Below are 18,034 nucleotides of genomic sequence, written 5' to 3' on the forward strand. Positions count from 1 at the left end.
GCTTAGGAGAGGGAAGACAAAAGTAACACGCGCTCGCTGTGGGGGCGGGGGGGGGGGAGTGGGGGGAGGGAAAGGTGTGAGCATGCCCCCAGGAGGGAAAGACCCTCAACTCTATTAGTGCTTTTATTTTATTTACTTATTTTTGAACTTTTATAAGAATTTATTTAAGCCGAACTGACAAAATATGCCAGTGTCGGGGTGGGGAGCAAGATCTCAAATGCTCTTTCCTCTATTAGTGCTTTTAAGGTGATCCATCAAAAACTCAAAAGATTGACATCTTAAACGACATGCCAGTTTGTTAGATTGCAGTGGAAGGTAGTCCTTTCCAGTAATTACAGTGCTAAAAGAGAGATGTCTTTTCCTGCTCCAGGATGTTCATATAGGCTATAGTTGGAATGGGAGAGAGTCCCAAAAACCAGTAATTCTGCCTCTATACATGCTATTCACTCTGTTTCAAGTGTGTTTCATTCACTTTATACCCACTGAACTCCAGCTTGCCTTTCAAGAGAAGCTTTTATGTAACCATCTCTTTTGTGTCCCTAGGGTATTTGTAAATGCTTCCTTTAGAGCAGCAGTTCTCAACCTGTGGGTCGCGACCCTTTGGGGGTTGAATGACCCGGGTCGCCTAAGACCTTTGGAAAACACATATAATTACATATTGTTTTTTGTGATTAATCACTATGCTTTCATTATGTTCAATTTGTAACAAAATTGGGGGTCACCACAACATGAACTGTATTAAAGGATCGCGGCATTAGGAAGGTTGAGAACCACTCCTTTAGAGCATCTCTTGTCTCAGACTTGCACTTGTTTATTTGCTTGTGTCCTGGCTAGATTGAGGGCTCTAAAGTCTAGGACTGCAGAACTGAATTGTTTCAACTTTATTAGTTAGCAGTTCTTAAGAGTTTAATAATACTTAAAGCAGCCCTGTGGACTCTTGTCATGTTTTCTTCCTTTGATACTCATGGCCGTTGCTTGGTGCTGTAGCTCCACGCAAGTATTGCTTCAGGTTAATAATTGCTTGGCTTGATTTTTGCCTGGAGTTAAACTCTTGATACTGTGAATCTGCATTAGGAGTTAGAAGTTTTAGGTTGGAGTTCAGAGTCTCCCTTTACAATTTATGTGTTCTGGGCAAGCCATTTTAAAAGTATTCTTAGTATGAAATGGGGATGGTGGAAACAAGATTAAGATCACATGAGCTACTAGAATATGTTAAACTACTTTAAAATGTTAAGTGCTCTACCATTGTGAGAAGTTGTTTTTATTGTGAGCTCCATGGGTTGGGTAGGGAAGAGTAATTTTCAACAAGAACATGAGTGTCGTTATATCTACCAAGTAGACTCTAGTTATTAGAGCATTAGGTCTTTACTTATAGGAAGTTGGCTTTTTTTTTTTTAATGCATTCATTGGTTGCTTCTTGTATGTGCCCTGACTGGATATTGAACCCAAAATTTTGGCGTATTGGGACGATGCTCTAACCAACTGAGCTACCCGGCCAGGGCAGGAGTTAGCTATTTGTTCAGACTAGAATTTGAATATTTGCTTTACAATTACTCTTTATCTGGGTGTTGTGGGCTATAGAAACATTTTTTAGTAATTTGTATTAGATCCCTGGAGTTTTTCTCTGGTGTCTCAAGACTATTCATTAAATTGTGATACTACATATATGAAAGCACTGTTTTCTAATATGCAAATTAACCTAGTCTTTTCTTCAAATTTTTTCTATAATTTGCCTAACCATGCGGTGTGGGCTTTTATTTTTTTTTTCAAATTATAAGGGAAAGTTTATTTAGAAAGTTACAGAGGTAGTAGAAGTGAGCCAGCTGGGCTGTGTAGGTTCAGGAAACAAGTTACAGAAGCAAAAGAAAAGGACCCTTGGAGCTTAGGAGAGAGAAGAACAAAGGTGCCAGGTGCCCGGGGGAAGAAGAGGGAACCGGAAAGGCTCAGGAGCAGGTGTGCTCCCGAGAGGGAGAGTGCGCAGGTGTGGGCTTTTTTTTGTTTTGTTTTTTTTAAAGACAATCACAATTTCAAGATTTCTGTCCTATTATCGTTACAGATTTCAGGAGTTGAGTGACATCATTCAGACTTTCAAAATCCAGTGTCAGATTTTGTGCCCCACTTTTTGGTTCAGAACATCGTATCACCTAGCCATGGCCTTTCAACCGTCATAGTCAGAGGATATCTCTTTTGTCTTAATATGGAAGTGTTTCTTGGTATATTTTACTTAATCTACCTCTCTCTTGATTTTTTTTCTTTTAACAGATATGGAGGCTAATCACCAATTTTTTATTTTTTGGGCCTGTTGGATTCAATTTTTTATTTAACATGATATTTCTGTATCCTTTATTAAGAGGGGTTAGCATAAAAACTTTAGGTTCACTTAGGAAATACAATTCTAAGTTGAAACTATTAATCCTGTTATTTTTGATACCATGTTATTTTTTTTTTAATATATTTTTATTCATTTCAGAGAGGAAGGAAGAGAGAGAGAAATAGAAACATCAATGATGAGAATCATTGATTGGTTGCCTCCTGCACACCCCCTACTGGGGATCAAGCCTGCAACCTGGACATGTGCCCTTGACCAGAATCAAACCCAGGACTCTTCAGTTCACAGGCCAACGCTCTGTCCACTGAGCCAAACCAGCTAAGGCTTTGTTAACATTTTAGCTGTAACTTCTAGGTACTGGTTCAATGGTGCAGAGTACTTGGTCAGATAGTAATGTTTTGAGGGTATTTGTAGGTCACTGCTGGTTCAAAGGGGAGGTATCTATAATAATAAAAGTGTAATACACTAATAAAAGTGTAAAAGCTAATATGCTAATTCCTTCCCCCTGCAAGGGAAGCCCAGGTCCCAGGTGCCTGCCAGCGGCCAGAGGGAAGCTCGGGCTCCGGTTGCTGGAGGAAAGCTGGTGCCAGCAGCCAGGGGAAGGAAGGCCTATTCTGGCACGAATTTTGTGCATCAGGCCTCTAGTTTAACCATAAAATGATTACATGTCTGCCTCTAAGTCACTTGCAAATCTGATCAAGGGAGAGGAGTGATTTGATTGATGCATGCTTAAAAAGTAACATCAGAAACTAAGTAGTAAAACACAAGCTGAATATAGTGATAATTGATAGAGCTTTGATACAGGTCTGGGAGTGAGTTCATGAAGAATGGAAACTTGAGATCTTGTATCTTAGTTGCTGGTTCTACTGGCTGAAAAGACAGAGCCATAATGTCTGCCAGGCTTGCCGCGTTCCAGTTTATTGAGAGACAGGAAGAGTTGTGCTCTGGTCATATGGTAATTGGGGCCCCTGAGCAGATCTTCCTCCTCCACCCTGACCCTCTGGAAAGAGGGCAGGGACAGCTCACCTCAGCCTGCAGTAGCCTGAGAGCCATGTAGGGGGTGACAGGATTCCTGCCCTAGGATGGATTCCTGTGTCTCCTATATGGTATATTCTGGTAAGTTTCTAATAATTAAATTTTTTCATCAAAATGCAACTTCATTGACTGAGGTATAGAAATACTCTACCAGCCTGAAGAAGTAGATTACCACTCAAGGCTTCTTGATGCAGATTTCTTCCAAGTTAGGTGTGCAAAAGCAAGGGTGATGCAGACTGTGGTGTGGCTGGACATGGAAAAGATGATACAAGTTTGAAAAGGTTTAATAGGTGACTGGGAGCATGTTTATCCAGCATCTGGCTTGATTCCCCAATTAGGAACAGTTTTTGTAAAATATGAAGTTGCATAAAATGTAGAGAGAAGTAACCATCCTACCACTTATAAACATTCTTTATAGAATGACTTATAAATGATGTGGAGTCCAAGTATTCTTACGTGATACATTAAATTTTACTTCCTTCATGTTTGTGTGCTTAACATTTTCTTAACCTGGAACCTAAGATACCGTTACTGTCGAATGCTAGAAGAAGGCTCTTTCCGAGGCCGGACAGCAGACTTTGTATTTATGTTCCTTTTTGGTGGATTTTTAATGACTGTATCCTTCAACAAATAGAACAAACATAGGAAAATGTACCAACCTCTCTCTTCCTAAAATTTTTCATCTGTCTCCTACAATTCACTAGATATTCTGAATAAGCAGAGACCTCCAGATTTTAGCTTGAGGGTACTACTGTTTATTGTACAGCACACTTTATGTGACAGTTTCTAAGCCTAGTGGTTAGACAGGATGCTTTTCTACTATGAGCACGTCAGAGGAACTTCTAACCAAGGTGGGTTACTGTCTGCTAGTGGATAAATGGATAAAGAAGATGTGGTGGTGTGTGTGTGTGTGTGTGTGTGTGTGTGTGTGTGTGTGTGTGTATTCCCCCCAAAAATGTATACATACTCTTTAACAGCATTTTCAGTTTTGAAAGTGAAGTGTATTTTAATAAACACTGCCTTTATAATTATTCAAAGTATGTATACATTTTTGGGGGTACCCTATATTATTGTTCATGGTGTGCTTCACTTCTAAATAAAGTTGGTAAGACATTTATTTGGTTACTACCAAAACTGATAAATTATTTTAAAAAAGAAGGAATTGTCAACCATATAACAGACTTGAATGTAGTCCGTCTGACACGATGGTTTTGCTGCAGTTGGCTTTATTCACCCTCTGTAAAGGTGCTGATGGTGAGTGAACTTCAATTCAATTATTGACCAAATAATTAACACATTTTCCGAAAAGACAAAAACTTCATGAAAGCAGAATAACACTTTGAAATCCAGATAATTTGGCCTAAGAAGGTTTTTGCCTGATTGCTCTGGGGAATTATTTTCAGTCCTTTTTCTTCTAAAGATGTAAGTAACCAATGCTTAGCTTTCCTAATTCAGACTTTTGTTAGAACACAATCCTTAGTTCTCTTGCCCAGTCTTCCCTATTACATTTTAATATTGATATTTTCCTTAATGCCATCTGCTAGATTTTTGGTTTGTTTGTGAGCTTAGTTTTCTTGGGCCAGGCCTTTACAATAATGCTTGTCTACGTGTGGAGCCGAAGGAACCCGTATGTCCGCATGAACTTCTTCGGTCTTCTCAATTTCCAGGCCCCCTTTCTACCCTGGGTGCTCATGGGCTTTTCCTTGTTGTTGGGGAACTCAATCATTGTGGACCTCTTGGGTAAGAGTCTTACTACTGCTTTTCTATTACGTTACTTATAAACTTATTTTGTCACTATTTTTCATGTTTGGCCTTCATATAATAGCTATTATGGGATTATTTAATAGTTATATGCTCTAAGATTATATTAGTTTTCTAATTCTTACTATATTGATATTTCTTTCTAAATATAAGGAATTTGTGTTGGTAGATTCACTTGCAATTAAAATTTTAATCCTCTCCCTCCTTTATTTCTGGTTGACTTTAGGTATTGCAGTCGGACACATATATTTTTTCTTGGAAGATGTATTTCCCAATCAGCCTGGTGGAATAAGAATTCTGAAAACACCATCTATTTTGTGAGTACTTAACGCCAGGTTACATGTTTTGTTACAAGGTTCATGATCAGTGTTCAGGTCAGTAAATATTTACAGATTGAGCCATCTCGCGGTAGTTGAGGAGTGTTTGTGTGGGAGGAGCAGACAGTGCCAGGCTGGTGGCAGGAGGGAGGCTCACAGGCTCAGGATGTCCCGAGGCTGACTTGTTAACTGCTGTCCGGGATGACCACTAGCACCCCCTGCTCCAGAGAGGAGCTTGTGGGTTTATGAAAGCTGCTGAGTTTATAGAGAGGTAAGAGCAGAATGGGCAAAACCTTCTAGAGCAGCGGTTCTCAATCTGTGGGTCGCGACCCCTTTGGCAGTCGAACGACCCTTTCACAGGGGTCGCCTAAGACCATCCTGCATATCAGATATTTACATTATGATTTATAACAGTAGCAACATTACAGTTATGAAGTAGCAATGAAAATAATTTTATGGTTGAGTCACAACATGAGGAAATGTATTTAAAGGGCCAGAAGGTTGAGAACCACTGTTCTAGAGGAAAGTTTTTAATGGTGGAATTTCTGGCCTTCCAAACAGGTGGCAGTACCCTGGCCGGTGTGGCTCAGTTGGTTGGGCATCATCCCTTGCAGCAAAAGGTTGCCGGTCCAATTCTCAGGCAGGGTACATGTCCAGGTTGCAGGCTCAATCCCCGGTAGGGATCATGCAGGAGACAGCTGATCAGTGTTTCTCTCTCACATTGATGTTCCTCTCTCCCTCTCCCTCTCTCTCTAAAAGTCAATAATAATTTAAAAATCTTTAAATCAAAAAATACAAACAGTGGTAGAGATAAGCCTTAGAGTAGAAATAGCTTTGGGCTACAAACCAGGTGTAGGCCGTTCCATCGAGCAGCCCTGTGATTTTAAGCCAGTCCCTTCTTTTTTGCACTTAATTTTTCCTGGGGATAGAGCTTTTATAAGACCTCTTTCTACTCCAGAATTTTGTGTCCTTGGGATATACTGTATTAAAAAGTTCACTTGAGGAATGAAATGTAAGTTTTTATATTATAAAATGTTGGTTACACAATAGTTAAACAAAACAAAGAAAGCAAAATTCTCCATAATCCCACCTCTTAGATATAACATTGTTAACTTTTTTATGTGTTCATCAGTCTTTTATTGTCTGTGTACTTTTTAAAAATGCTTTTTATAATATTTTTAAGTAATGTGTCATAATTGTTCTTCCATCATAAATGTTCTACGAAATTGTGACAGCTACACAATATACCTGGTATGAATATAACCTAATTTTACTAATCCCTTACTGATGGACATTGACATTAGTTCTTGCTTTTCCCTTCTATGATTGGGGTCATGAATATCCCTGTAGCTAAATGTTTGCATACATCCATGATTATTTTCCAAGGTTAAATTCCTAAAAGTGGAATTGCTATTTTGTTTATTGATAAATCGCCACCCAGAAGGGATGTTCAGGTTTACATTTCTACCACAACATATAAAGTGTTCCTTTCCCACATCCTCGTCAAATGCAGGGGGTATTGTATTTACTCTTTCCTAGTTTGATAGCCATAAGATCGTGGACAAAGGATTTTCCCCCCTTGGGTAAGGGGGGAAAGTACATTGTCAGTATAATGCCCATGACCCCCTTTAATTGTGTTTTTTATAAATAAGGACGTTTCTTCTACAGTCAAAATCAGTAAGCGAACGTTAATCCTGAAACACTGTTACACACTGGAAAGTTGTCATTGTTCTTGATCCAGCTCAGCTCTAGGGGTTACATTTAGTTATGTCTCATTAGTCTCCTTCAGTTTGGAACAGCTATTCAGGCTTTCCTTGATTTTCATGACATAGACATTTGTGAAGATTATAGGCCCATTTTGACTAATGTTCTTTCACATTTAGGTTCAGGTTTTGCATCTTTGGCAGGAATGTTGAGAAGTGACATTGCATTCTTCTAATTGCAGCCTATTAGGACAGGATTTCAGGTTGTTGAATTTGTCAAAGTGGTAGTAATCACTGATTGTTTAAGGTGTCAGTGAGGCTTCTCCACTGTAAAGTTACACTTTTTCCTTTTTAATTTAATATATTTATATTGATTTCAGAGAGGGAGGGAGAGGGAGAAACATCAATGATGAGAGAGAATCATTGATCAGCTGCCTCCTGCACGCCCCCTACTGGGGATCAAGCCTGCAACCCGCTCATGTGCCCTGACTGGGAATTGAACTGTCACCTCCTGGTTCATAGGTTGATGCTCAACCACAGAGCCACACAGGCCGGGCTTTTATGTATTTCTCATATGCTGCTTCACTCATTAGTTCATCTAGTTCTGAAAGGTTACTCAGTGTCATCTTGATCAGCCAAACATCTTCATAATAAGATTTGTTGACAAGTCCTGGATTTTCTGCAAGAGCTTCATTAATTTCAGTTAATTCTGGTAGAGGAGAGTAGAGTTCACTAGCAGCTTTCACACTTTTCAAAACACCAAACTCATCTTGTTAGTTCAATTTTGTCCCAATTTCAGGCAGACTACAGTAAACATCATCTCCCAAAGCTTCCTGTGCAAAATTGTTGATCCCACTGTTCCAATACCATTTTCTGTTGTTATTCATTCATGTTTCTCTGTGAATTTATGCACTGAGAGCAGATTGGGGCCAGTGCACAGCCTCCTACCATCGCCCTCCCTCAGGCCCCAGGACCACATGCAGGGTGTGGTGGGCACTGAGATGGCACTCACGTTGCAGGCCGCTGCCTGCAGGCTCCCAGCCCTGAGAGCTCCACGTTGGTTCACAGGAGTGCAAAGGTTCTCGGCACAAGTCCTATTAAAAGGTTTTAAACAGGTTGAGCGTGGTGGTGGATTTCGCTGTGGGCCTCTCATAGGGTACCCATGCAGAGGAAAATGCAGCCTTGAACCATTGCCCAGCTGTGGGCTGTGAGCACTGAAGGGGGTTGTACAGTGTGGGGGAGGGGAGAAGATTTTAAGCAGGTTGTGAAAAGCACTGGGGGGCATCTTGGGTATGTTTATTGGGTAACAGGATGGAGTAAGTGTTGTGTTCATATTAGAATTGTCCAAACCTGTAGAGAATTTTTGTAAGAGTTTATTTGAATCAAACTGATGACATCCTGGGAAGCAAGATCTCAAATGCTCCTGTTTTTATTATTAATTTGTAAGAATTGAAGGAGCTCATATTAAAATACAGATTCTTTTCCTGAGCCCAATATATAATAGAAGTTTTCAGATACACTTCTGATGTTATCAACTGTGGGCAAGTACAATTAGAAATATGAATGTAAATAGAAGATGCTGCTTTAAAGTTTTTGGACATTTAATTTATTTAAAATTTTAATTGTGATTAAATACACATAACATAGAATTTATCATTTTATACACTTGTAGGGCACAGTTCACTGGCATTAAGTACATTCACATTGTGCTTCTATCACCACCATTCATCCCTAGAACTCTTCATATTGTAAAACTGAACTCTGCCCATTTAACCAGCGATCGCCAACCTTTCAGACCTCACAGACCACCAGTGGTCCATGGACCACCGGTTGGCGACCGCTGCATTAAACAATAACACCCGTCCCCTTATCCCCCTATCCTTTCACAACTACCACTTTCTACTTTTTGTCTCCATGAGTTTGACTACTCTAAGTACCTCATGTAAGTGGAATCATGCAGTATTTGTCCTTTTGTGACCAGCTTATTTCACTTAGCATACTGCTTTCAAGATTCATCACTGTTGTAGCATGTGTCAGAATTTCCTTTCTTTTTAAGGCTGAATAATATTCCATTGCATGTATATTCTATTTTGTTTATTCATTCGTCTGTCAATGATTGTGGGGAGACATCCATGATAAATTTAGTGAAAATCAGGTTACAAACAGAAGTGTGATCTAGGTTTTGTAAAATTAAATATATAAAAGTTCAGGAAGAAAAATGACAACATGAAAAATGATTATCTCTGGGAATTTTGGATATTTTACTCATATATTTCCTGTTTTCTCTGTAATTAACATGTATTGCTTTTGTATTAAAAATTAGTACAGGAGCCCTGACCGGTTTGGCTCAGTGGATAAAGTGTTGCCCTGCGGGCTGAAGGGTCCCGGGTTCGATTCCGGCCAAGGGCATGTACCTTGGTTGCGGGCACATCCCCAGTCAGGGGTATGCAAGAGGCAGCTGATCGATGTTTCTCTCTCATCGATGTTTCTAACTCTCTATCCCCTTCCCTTCCTCTCTGTGAAAAATCAATAAAATATATTTTAAAAAAAAATTAGTACAGGAGCCTGGCCAGTGTGAATCAGTGGTTAAGTGTAGACCTATAAACTAGGTCACAGCACATGCTCAGGTTGCAGGCTCGATCCCCAGTAGGGGGCATGCAGAGGTAGCCAATCAATAATTCTCTCTTGCACTAACTGGTTTGGCTCAGTGGATAGAGCGTTGGCCTGTGCACTGAATGGTCCCAGGTTCGATTCCGGTCAAGGGCATGTACCTTGGTTGCGGGCACAACCCCAGTAAGGGGTGTGCAGGAGGCAGCTAATTGATGTTTCTCTCTCATCGATGTTTTAACTCTCTATCCCTCTCCCTTCCTCTTTGTAAAAAAAAATAATAATAATAACAATAATAATAATTCTCTCTTATCTTTGACTTTTTAATCCCTCTTCCTCTCCCTTCCTCTCTGAAATCAGTAAAAATATATATTTAAAAAATTTAGTAAAAAAATTTAAATTTTTAAAAATTAAAATAAATAAATAAATTAGTAAAGGAGCCCTGGCCTTTGTGTCTCAGTGGTTGGAGCATCAACCAGTGCACCAAAGGGTTCAATCCCTGGTCAATGGCGCATACCTGGGTTGCGGGTTTGATCCCTGGCGCGTTCAGAAGACAACCAATCTAAGTGTTTTACATCGATGCCTCTCTCTCTCTCTCTCTCTCTCTCTCTCTCTCTCCTTCTTCTCTTTCTCTCTCTCTCTCTCTCTCTCCCCCTTCCACTCTAGAACATCAATGGAAAAATATCCTCGAGTGAGGATTAACAAAAAAAAACGATTTTTTTTTTCTTTTAGTAAAGGAGGCCCTGGCCAATATGGCTCAGTTGGTTGAGCATCATTCCATGCATAGAAAGATTGCTGGTTTTATTCCTGGTCAGGGTACATATCCAGGTTGCAGGTTCAATCCTGGCCAGGGTGCATATAGGAGGCAACCAATGTTATTTCTCTCTCTGTCTCCCTTCCTCTTTTTCTCTTAAAATTAGTAAAGGAGGTAAAAGCTAACATAAATATGAAATAATTGTAAATACCTTTGAAAATATATAACTTTTTCATTTGTAGGCAGATGTAATGCTAGTCCATTGGTTGAAAACTCAGGGGATCTTTTCGACCTTGCAACATTTAGGACCTGAGATGATTCTGGGACTAAATTATATCGGTTTCCTGTTTTTTAGGAAAGCTATTTTTGATACACCAGATGAGGATCCAAATTACAATCCACTACCTGAAGAGCGGCCAGGAGGCTTCGCCTGGGGTGAGGGCCAGCGCCTCGGCGGGTAAAGCAGCAGTGCCAATAACGAGACCCTGCCGGGAAGGACTCACGACATACCCATTGGGATTCTTTTATCCTTTGTGCTGCAAAAGTGTGGACACTTTTGACAGCTTGACAGATTTTAACTCCAGAAGCACTTTATGAAATGGTACACTGATAATCCAGAAGACATTTCCAGCAGTTTGCCGGTGGTTCCTCACTGCACTGGTACTGAAAGTGTAATCTCTCGGAGCCAAAAACTGGAGAAACATACCCTGCCGCCTCTATCGAACAAGTACATGCGTGCTGAGTTCTGTGGTGAAAGGCAGAGCTCTTTCCTCCTCCTCCTCTTTGATAGACGAGGCCGTGGTGTAAATGGAAGTTTCAGAGAGGACAAAATAAAACGCAATTCCATCTCTCTCTCACTCATTAAAGCTTTTGTGTGTGATCTTTTACGTGATGAGATTGTGTTCCAGCTCTCCTGCATAGGTCTGAGCTCGGAGCAGTTTACATGCCCACTCTTCGTGTGTCTCCACAGCTGTCGACTGGATTTCATTTCAAGATTGGAAATATGCGGCTGATAATATGTGGCTATAGATACATCTTACTCATTCAGAATGGCAGCTCCAGTAGGAACATTTGTTTATGTTGTGCAGACTGTTCTCCTCGGGGTTTTACAAAACGTCAAGTTGTCAGATAATGTAGGTTAGGTGGGTTAGAGTGGTTCCTTTTTTTTTAATCCTCACCTGAGGATATTTTCATTGATTAGAGAGAAAGGGGAACATCGATGGGAGAGAGAAACATGCATCAGTTGCCTCCAGTATATACCCCAATGGGGATTGAACCCTCAACCCTTCAATGATGATACTTTAACCAACTGAGCCACACTGGCCAGGGCAGTAGGGTGGTTCTTACACCAGCAAGAATTCAGATACTGGACAGTTCAGTTATAGGCAGAAAGTTAATGTGGCATCTTATTTCTTCATTTCTCCATTAAGAAATCCAGGGGAAGACACATCGCCACCTTTGTAAAGCCTCAGAAGGATCTTTAGACCGGACATCAAGTTACAATGTTGACTTTGGAGCCAGATGAACAAGGTACCAGTTAGACAGGGATATATTTCTCCTGGGCCTTTGGCTGGTTAACATTTACTGTTTGCTTCATAAAAAGCTAAGAAGCTTTTCAGAGCCAAGTACCTGGTGTATCTTCCAAACCAAGTAGAAATTGGGTTCCACAGAAATAGGAACTTCATGCCTAGGGTTCAATAAATATCCAAAATATTCGCTTCCCTGGGTCTCAGCAGATTTGCATCACATGCCCAAATAATTCAGAGGACTAAAATGGCATCCCAAGAAAAGAGATTGTTTCAAAATAGTTTTAATGAACACCACATAGGCACAGGACTTCTTCCTAAGTAGTTGCAGACTGGTTAAGTGGTAGCTTTCTAGAGTGAGATTTCCCTCAAAGATGATGCTTTAGATTAAACAAAAATTCTAAATGGGACTTTTCAGATTTTGAAGTGAAATAGTATTTTAATGTCTAAATGGAATGTGCGTAAGGAATGGAATTTAAATATTTTAATGCTGCTAGTCGGTAACTTTGAATATGATTGTTGTGATTTTATAGAATATAGGTTAATGGGACTGCTTTTTTCCCCAAGTGGTTTAAAAAATTTAAATGCCAATCTTGGAATGCAGAATCCTTATGGGATTCTTAACTTGTTATGTCTTTATTCAAGAAAGCTTGAATTCAATTAGAAGGGTTTTTTAAAATTGTTTATTTTTTAAATAAGTTTCTCTAGTTTTATTTGTTCTCTCTTAGTTAACTTTGAGTTATTCAATTTATGGAATTCTTGTGGTAAAATTTTAATCCTAAAATCTATTCACTGAGTTCATTTAAGGAGGGAATGTCTGTACATATTAATGACTGGGTAAAACTGGAAACCAATTTTGAATTGATGACCTACACACAGTCAGTTATGGGATTTTGGTTTCTCTGTGGTATGAGAATTCCTAGTGGCAGAATTCCACTGTGGCAGTGGTCACTTCAGTCACTGTCCTCTTACCAGGTTGGCCAGTCCCACTACCACCATCCCTTGCCCTATGTTGTAAGCAGGTTACATAAGGAAAAGTCCTCACCTCTTCTCCAACTTACCTCTCAGTCTCAATTCTTCCAGAACACCCTTTTTTTTCATAATGCAAATCAACTGAAAAATGAGATTCAGTGTATGGAATTTTGTGACCAATTTACCTAACATAATTTAAGAGATTCTTGAATTCTACCATTAATACTGATAAGCACACCTGACTAAGGCATAGTTATGGTGTTGTAGAAATACAATATATGTTCGTGGTTTTGTTTTTATTAAATGGACATACAAATTGCATCTCCCTAGGGCAGTGGTTGGCAAACTGCGGCTCACGAGCCGCATTCGGCTCTTTGGCCCCTTGAGTGTGGCTCTTCCACAAAATACCACGTGTGGGCGTGCACGTACAGTGCGATTGAAACTTTGTGGCTCATGCGCAGAAGCCGGTATTTTGTGGAAGAGCCACACTCAAGGGGCCAAAGAGCCGCGTGTGGCTCGCGAGCCACAGTTTGCCGACCACTGTCCTAGGAGATAACATTTTATATACATTTTGATATGGGGTTTACTATGATTTACATTTTCCTCTTCCACTTGTTCTTTTTCTATGTCGCTCTTATATGTCCCAATATCTTTCAAACTTCTTGTGTAGTCTTTCTAAGCAGAGAGCGCCCAAGTGTTGGATTTTGGTAATGAAGCCCTCACTCTGTCTCTGGTGTCTATGGGAATTAGGAAATATTGGAGCTATTGGCATGTTGCATAAAGGGCTTCCTAGAATTGTCATCTGTCCTTGATAGCCTGCATTTTATGTTGCGGCTGTGTTTTCCTTTGACAGATGAGTGCCATCTGTGTTGTAGTCACAAAATGCCATTGTTTCAAGTGTCCTTAGGATGTCCCCTAAGCTATTTGCATATTATATGAATTTGCATGAAAGCTGGTGAACTTTTTATGATCAAGTCATTTCTCTGCTCAGAAATCCACAGTGACTTCTTAGCCCCCATATCAAATGCATACCTTTTGCCTTTCTCTGAACCTTACTCCTACTTCTAACAGGAGCCTCAGTTTAGTTTCGTCAGTCCTTCAAGGCCTGACCCCTTTCTGACTCCTCAAGAAATTTTGTCTCTAAGGCCCATTTCATTGTCTTTCTTCTTTGAATCCCTGTAAGCTTCAAGTCTACGATATACTCCTACACGAAATTATATATTGTTTTGTACTGTTTCTAGCTGGTACATGTATATTAGTTTTGTCTCCCTCATAAGAATGTAAGCTCCTTAAGGGCAGGGACCATGTCTTAAATTTTTGTATCCACCACAGTGCCTGGCATAGTGCTCGGCACATGGGTGCTGAATAAATACTTTGTTTTGATCAGCAAACTATTATCTGGTATTTTTAAAGAGAGGTTAATGGCCCAGCCAATGTGGCTCAGTGGTTGAGCATCGACCTATGAATCAGCTGGTCATGGTTCAATTCCCGGTCAGGGCATATGCCCAGTTTGCCGGCTTGATTCCCAGTGTGGGGCATGCAGGAAGCAGCTGACCAATGTTTCTCTTCCTTGTCCTCCCTCTCTCTAAAATAAATAAAAACATTTTACTTTTCTCTTATTTTTAAATCCCCACCCAAGGGTATTTTTCCATTGATTTTAAGAGAGAGTGGAAGGGAGGGGGAAGAGACAGAAATAGAAACATTGATGTGAGAGAGACCCATCTATTGGTTGCCTCCCGCACACAGCCTGGTCAGTGACAGGGATTGAGCCTGCAACCAAAGTATGTGCCCTTTTCCTAGATTGAACCCAAAACCCTTCAGTCCACGGGCCAATGCTCTAACCACTGAGCAACTGGATAGGGCAATAAAAACATAAAAATAAAATGGACAGATTTCACATGAAAATACTCATTTTTTTACTTTCCTTGAAAAGAATGGGAAGGTCTGGCAATACCCAGCCTGCATGGCAGCTATTGCCCAGAGGTCACTAGTGGCTGCTTCTAGAGTCAGGGAATGTTCTCTATGAAGAGATTATTTTACTCATTCGTGTTACCGACCTGGACTTACGATCATGTGGAACACGTCTCCTTCATTAGCTTACTTGGGAAAGCACACTGGGAAAAAGGACCGAGGTCTGTCTGTTACATACTCCAGGTCCCTAAATTGAGTTAACATTCAATTATTGCTATGGTTTGAATATCTGTGCCCCCACCCCAAATTCATAGGCTGAAATCCTAATCCTTGATGTGATGGCATTAAGAGGTGGGGGCCTTTGGGAGGTACTTAAATCATGAGGTAGATTCCTCATTAATGGGATTAATGCCTTATATAAAAGCTCCAGAGATCCCTACCCACTTCCTTCACCTGAGGGTACAAGAAAGGCGCAGCAATGAAACAGGGAGAGGGCCCTCAACCAAAGGCAACCATGCTGACACCTTGATCTTGGAATCCAACCTCCAGAACTGAGCAATTCTTTTCTGTTGTTTGTAAGCTACCTAGTCTGTGGTATTTTGTTATAGCAGTTCTATTTGGTATTTTATTTTCCTTTTTAGTTTTGGGTTTTCTTTCTAAAATTTTAAGGGCAAGAAGTGAAATTTTGTCAATTCTTAAACACATATTTGCTATTAGTTCAACATGTACTTTTTCAGTAACCCCTGGTCACTATACTGTCAGCAACTAAAGGAAAATTGCCTCAGATCTAGAGGAAGGGGAAAGGAGAATTTTTAACAGGTTTACGAATATAAGTGTCATGGAGATGAACGTCAGAGGATGCCTCAAATCCTTCATGTGGGTTGAAGCTAATGATAAATTATTTTTATATAATTTCCTGTATGCAGAGCAAATGGGCTGCTTGCCAGTCTTTCTGTGTGAATTAGAAAATCGTCTAAGAGCTTTGAACTTAGGAGGGGATGGACAAACTAGTTTTAACCTACTTTCCCTTGCTGCAGTTCTGACTCTTCATTGATTGGTGTTTGTGTGATGGGTGTTGGGAAGCACTGTAGAGAACTTCAAAGTCTGGCAGGAATAGTTGGAGGAAAGGAGGGGCAAATACAATTTTAGTTCCATTAAAATCCCTCTTTCCATGCTTGTATTACAGGAACATGCCACTCCATTTGGGATTGTCATTTTCTGAGGAGAATATAGAATTATTAGAAAATATATAATGCTTTCCTTTTCTGCAACGCAAGATGATCACGAGTATCCTTTTCAACATTCTGATTTTTTTTTTTAACTATGAATGACTTTAATTTTGGAGGCTCCGTTTCTTGTCTGTAAATTGGGGATTAATAGTATTAAATTGCTTAGAGGATTAAATAATTGCAAATGTTTGTGTTCCTCATTGATTTTTAAAAATTAAGCACTTTCCTTGAAAAGCGAGTACTATTGTGAAGGAGAAGGGGAAACGCGTGTTTACTAGAGTTAGTATTACCAGCACAATAAAACTGGAAGATCGCTTTATTAGCCAAGGAAGGTGAAGGTCCCAAGGAACCGTACACCCCTTCTTTCGCTGTGGTCGCTCCGGAACCTTTTCTTCTTGTACCGCGGATGCTGCTCTCCTCGCCCTCAGGAAGTGAAAGCCTTCCCAAGCTCCCAGTGCATGCTGGGAGTTGTAGTCCTTTCCCTAAAGGCGAGAGGAGGCCGTGAGGTCTCCCTTGGTCGCCGGGAGTGGCTAGCTAGCACGTGGCTGGAAGGGGCGGCGCGTGCTGGCACCCGGCTCCCGGGAGCTGAGAGCTGCCCGCCCTGGCTCCCCCTGTCTCTGCGCCCCCCCGACATGCCCGAGGAGGCGAGATTCCCGCCGCCTAAGAGATTCCGGCAGGGCCTTGGGCCTCCGAGCCACGACGGGAGGCGACTGGTGATGCAGCCGAGTGCGGGCGGCGGCGGCGGCGGCGGCAGAGGAGGAGGAGGAGGAGGCCAGCGGCGGCAGCCGCCCCTGGCCCAGCCCTCGGCCAGTCCCTACCCCGAGGCCGTGGAGCGGCAGCGCCGGAGTCTGCCCATCTTCCAGGCGCGGGGGCAGCTGTTGGCTCAGCTCCGAAACCTGGACAGCGCCATCCTCATCGGTGAGCGGCCGCGCGGCCAAGTCCTTCCTGGTTCACTGTTCCTGGCGCTGCGAGCAGAGTCTTTCTTAGGTGCCTCTCATCCTCTTTGGTTTGTTTCTACCACAAACTTAACGGTCTTTTCGGTGCCAGGCCGGGAGAGGGGCCTCGGAGGAGTCTGACAGCCCTGCTCTGGGGGTGCCCACAGCCCGGTGGGGTGACCGAGTTGTTATGCAAAGACCCTTCCGAGTGAACGGGCGCAGGGGCTTGCCGGGAGTCTGAGGGTGCATCGGAGCCAGTCTGGCAGGAGGCGGCGGGGGAGGCGGTCCCCGAGGGGGGCATCCTCCCAGGGGGAGAGCTTCGTGAGAGGCGCGTGGAGGCAAGAAACAGCCCGGTTGGCCTGACGGGAAGCAGCAGTTTTCGGTGCATGAACTAAAAGGCGGAGCTGTGACTTGGGGACCGATTGCAAGGGGCTTTGATCCCCAACGTTTAAGTCAGAGGAGCTTCTGAAGGACCGAGAGGATGAGCCTCCAAACAGTGGGAGGAGACCCCAAAGAGCCAATATACATAGCTAAAGGGACACAGTGATAAGAAGCGGGAAGCCCTGGCTGGTTGCTCGGTGGTTACAGCATCGGCCGCGGACTGAAGGGTGGCGGGTTGGATTCTGGTCAAGGGCGTCTACCTCGGTTGCAGGCTGGATCCCCACCCCTGGTGGGGGCGCGTGCGGGAGGCAGCCAATCCATGTGCCTCTCTCACATAGAGGTTTCTGTCTCTGACTTTCCCCTCCCTTCCACTCTCTCTAAAAATCAATGGGGGGAAAAATATATAGATAGATATAGATGTAGATGATATAGATATAGGTAGATATCGGATGAGGATTAATAAAGAGGAGGGGCATGAACAGATGCAGCAATGAGGTCCAATAATTAGACCCCAAAAATGCCCACTGGATTTGAGATGTGATTGTGGACCCACTGTACACTATTCAGACAAGTT

General features: G+C 41.8%; 2 protein-coding genes across 5 annotated transcripts in view; both read left to right on the plus strand.

Annotated features, from left to right (window-relative positions):
- DERL2 (derlin 2) overlaps positions 1–16,333 on the plus strand; it is an 18,794-nt gene extending 2,461 nt beyond the window's left edge. The window contains exons 3-8 of one of the 4 annotated variants that reach the window (XR_001351136.2): positions 2,263–2,336; positions 3,887–3,980; positions 4,909–5,104; positions 5,352–5,442; positions 11,937–12,036; positions 16,102–16,333. Coding sequence is in view for 3 of the 4 variants with exons in the window: in XM_006102734.3 (XP_006102796.1) it covers positions 2,263–2,336; positions 3,887–3,980; positions 4,909–5,104; positions 5,352–5,442; positions 10,862–10,967 (561 nt within the window). In the remaining variant the exon portion in view is untranslated. Of the gene's footprint in view, positions 1–2,262; positions 2,337–3,886; positions 3,981–4,908; positions 5,105–5,351; positions 5,443–10,861; positions 11,368–11,936; positions 12,037–16,101 lie in introns of those variants that run through there. The other 3 variants (XM_023744055.1, XM_006102734.3, XM_023744056.1) reach the window with 3 other exon arrangements.
- Positions 16,334–16,551: 218 nt separating this feature from the next.
- DHX33 (DEAH-box helicase 33) overlaps positions 16,552–18,034 on the plus strand; it is a 17,956-nt gene continuing 16,473 nt past the window's right edge. The window contains exon 1 of the mRNA XM_006102735.3: positions 16,552–17,062. Within this exon, the coding sequence (XP_006102797.2) occupies positions 16,603–17,062 (460 nt within the window). The 5' untranslated portion in view covers positions 16,552–16,602. The remainder of the gene's footprint in view (positions 17,063–18,034) is intronic.

The sequence above is a fragment of the Myotis lucifugus genome, unplaced genomic scaffold (genome assembly GCF_000147115.1).
Source record: "Myotis lucifugus unplaced genomic scaffold, Myoluc2.0 scaffold_426, whole genome shotgun sequence".
NCBI lineage: Eukaryota > Metazoa > Chordata > Mammalia > Chiroptera > Vespertilionidae > Myotis > Myotis lucifugus.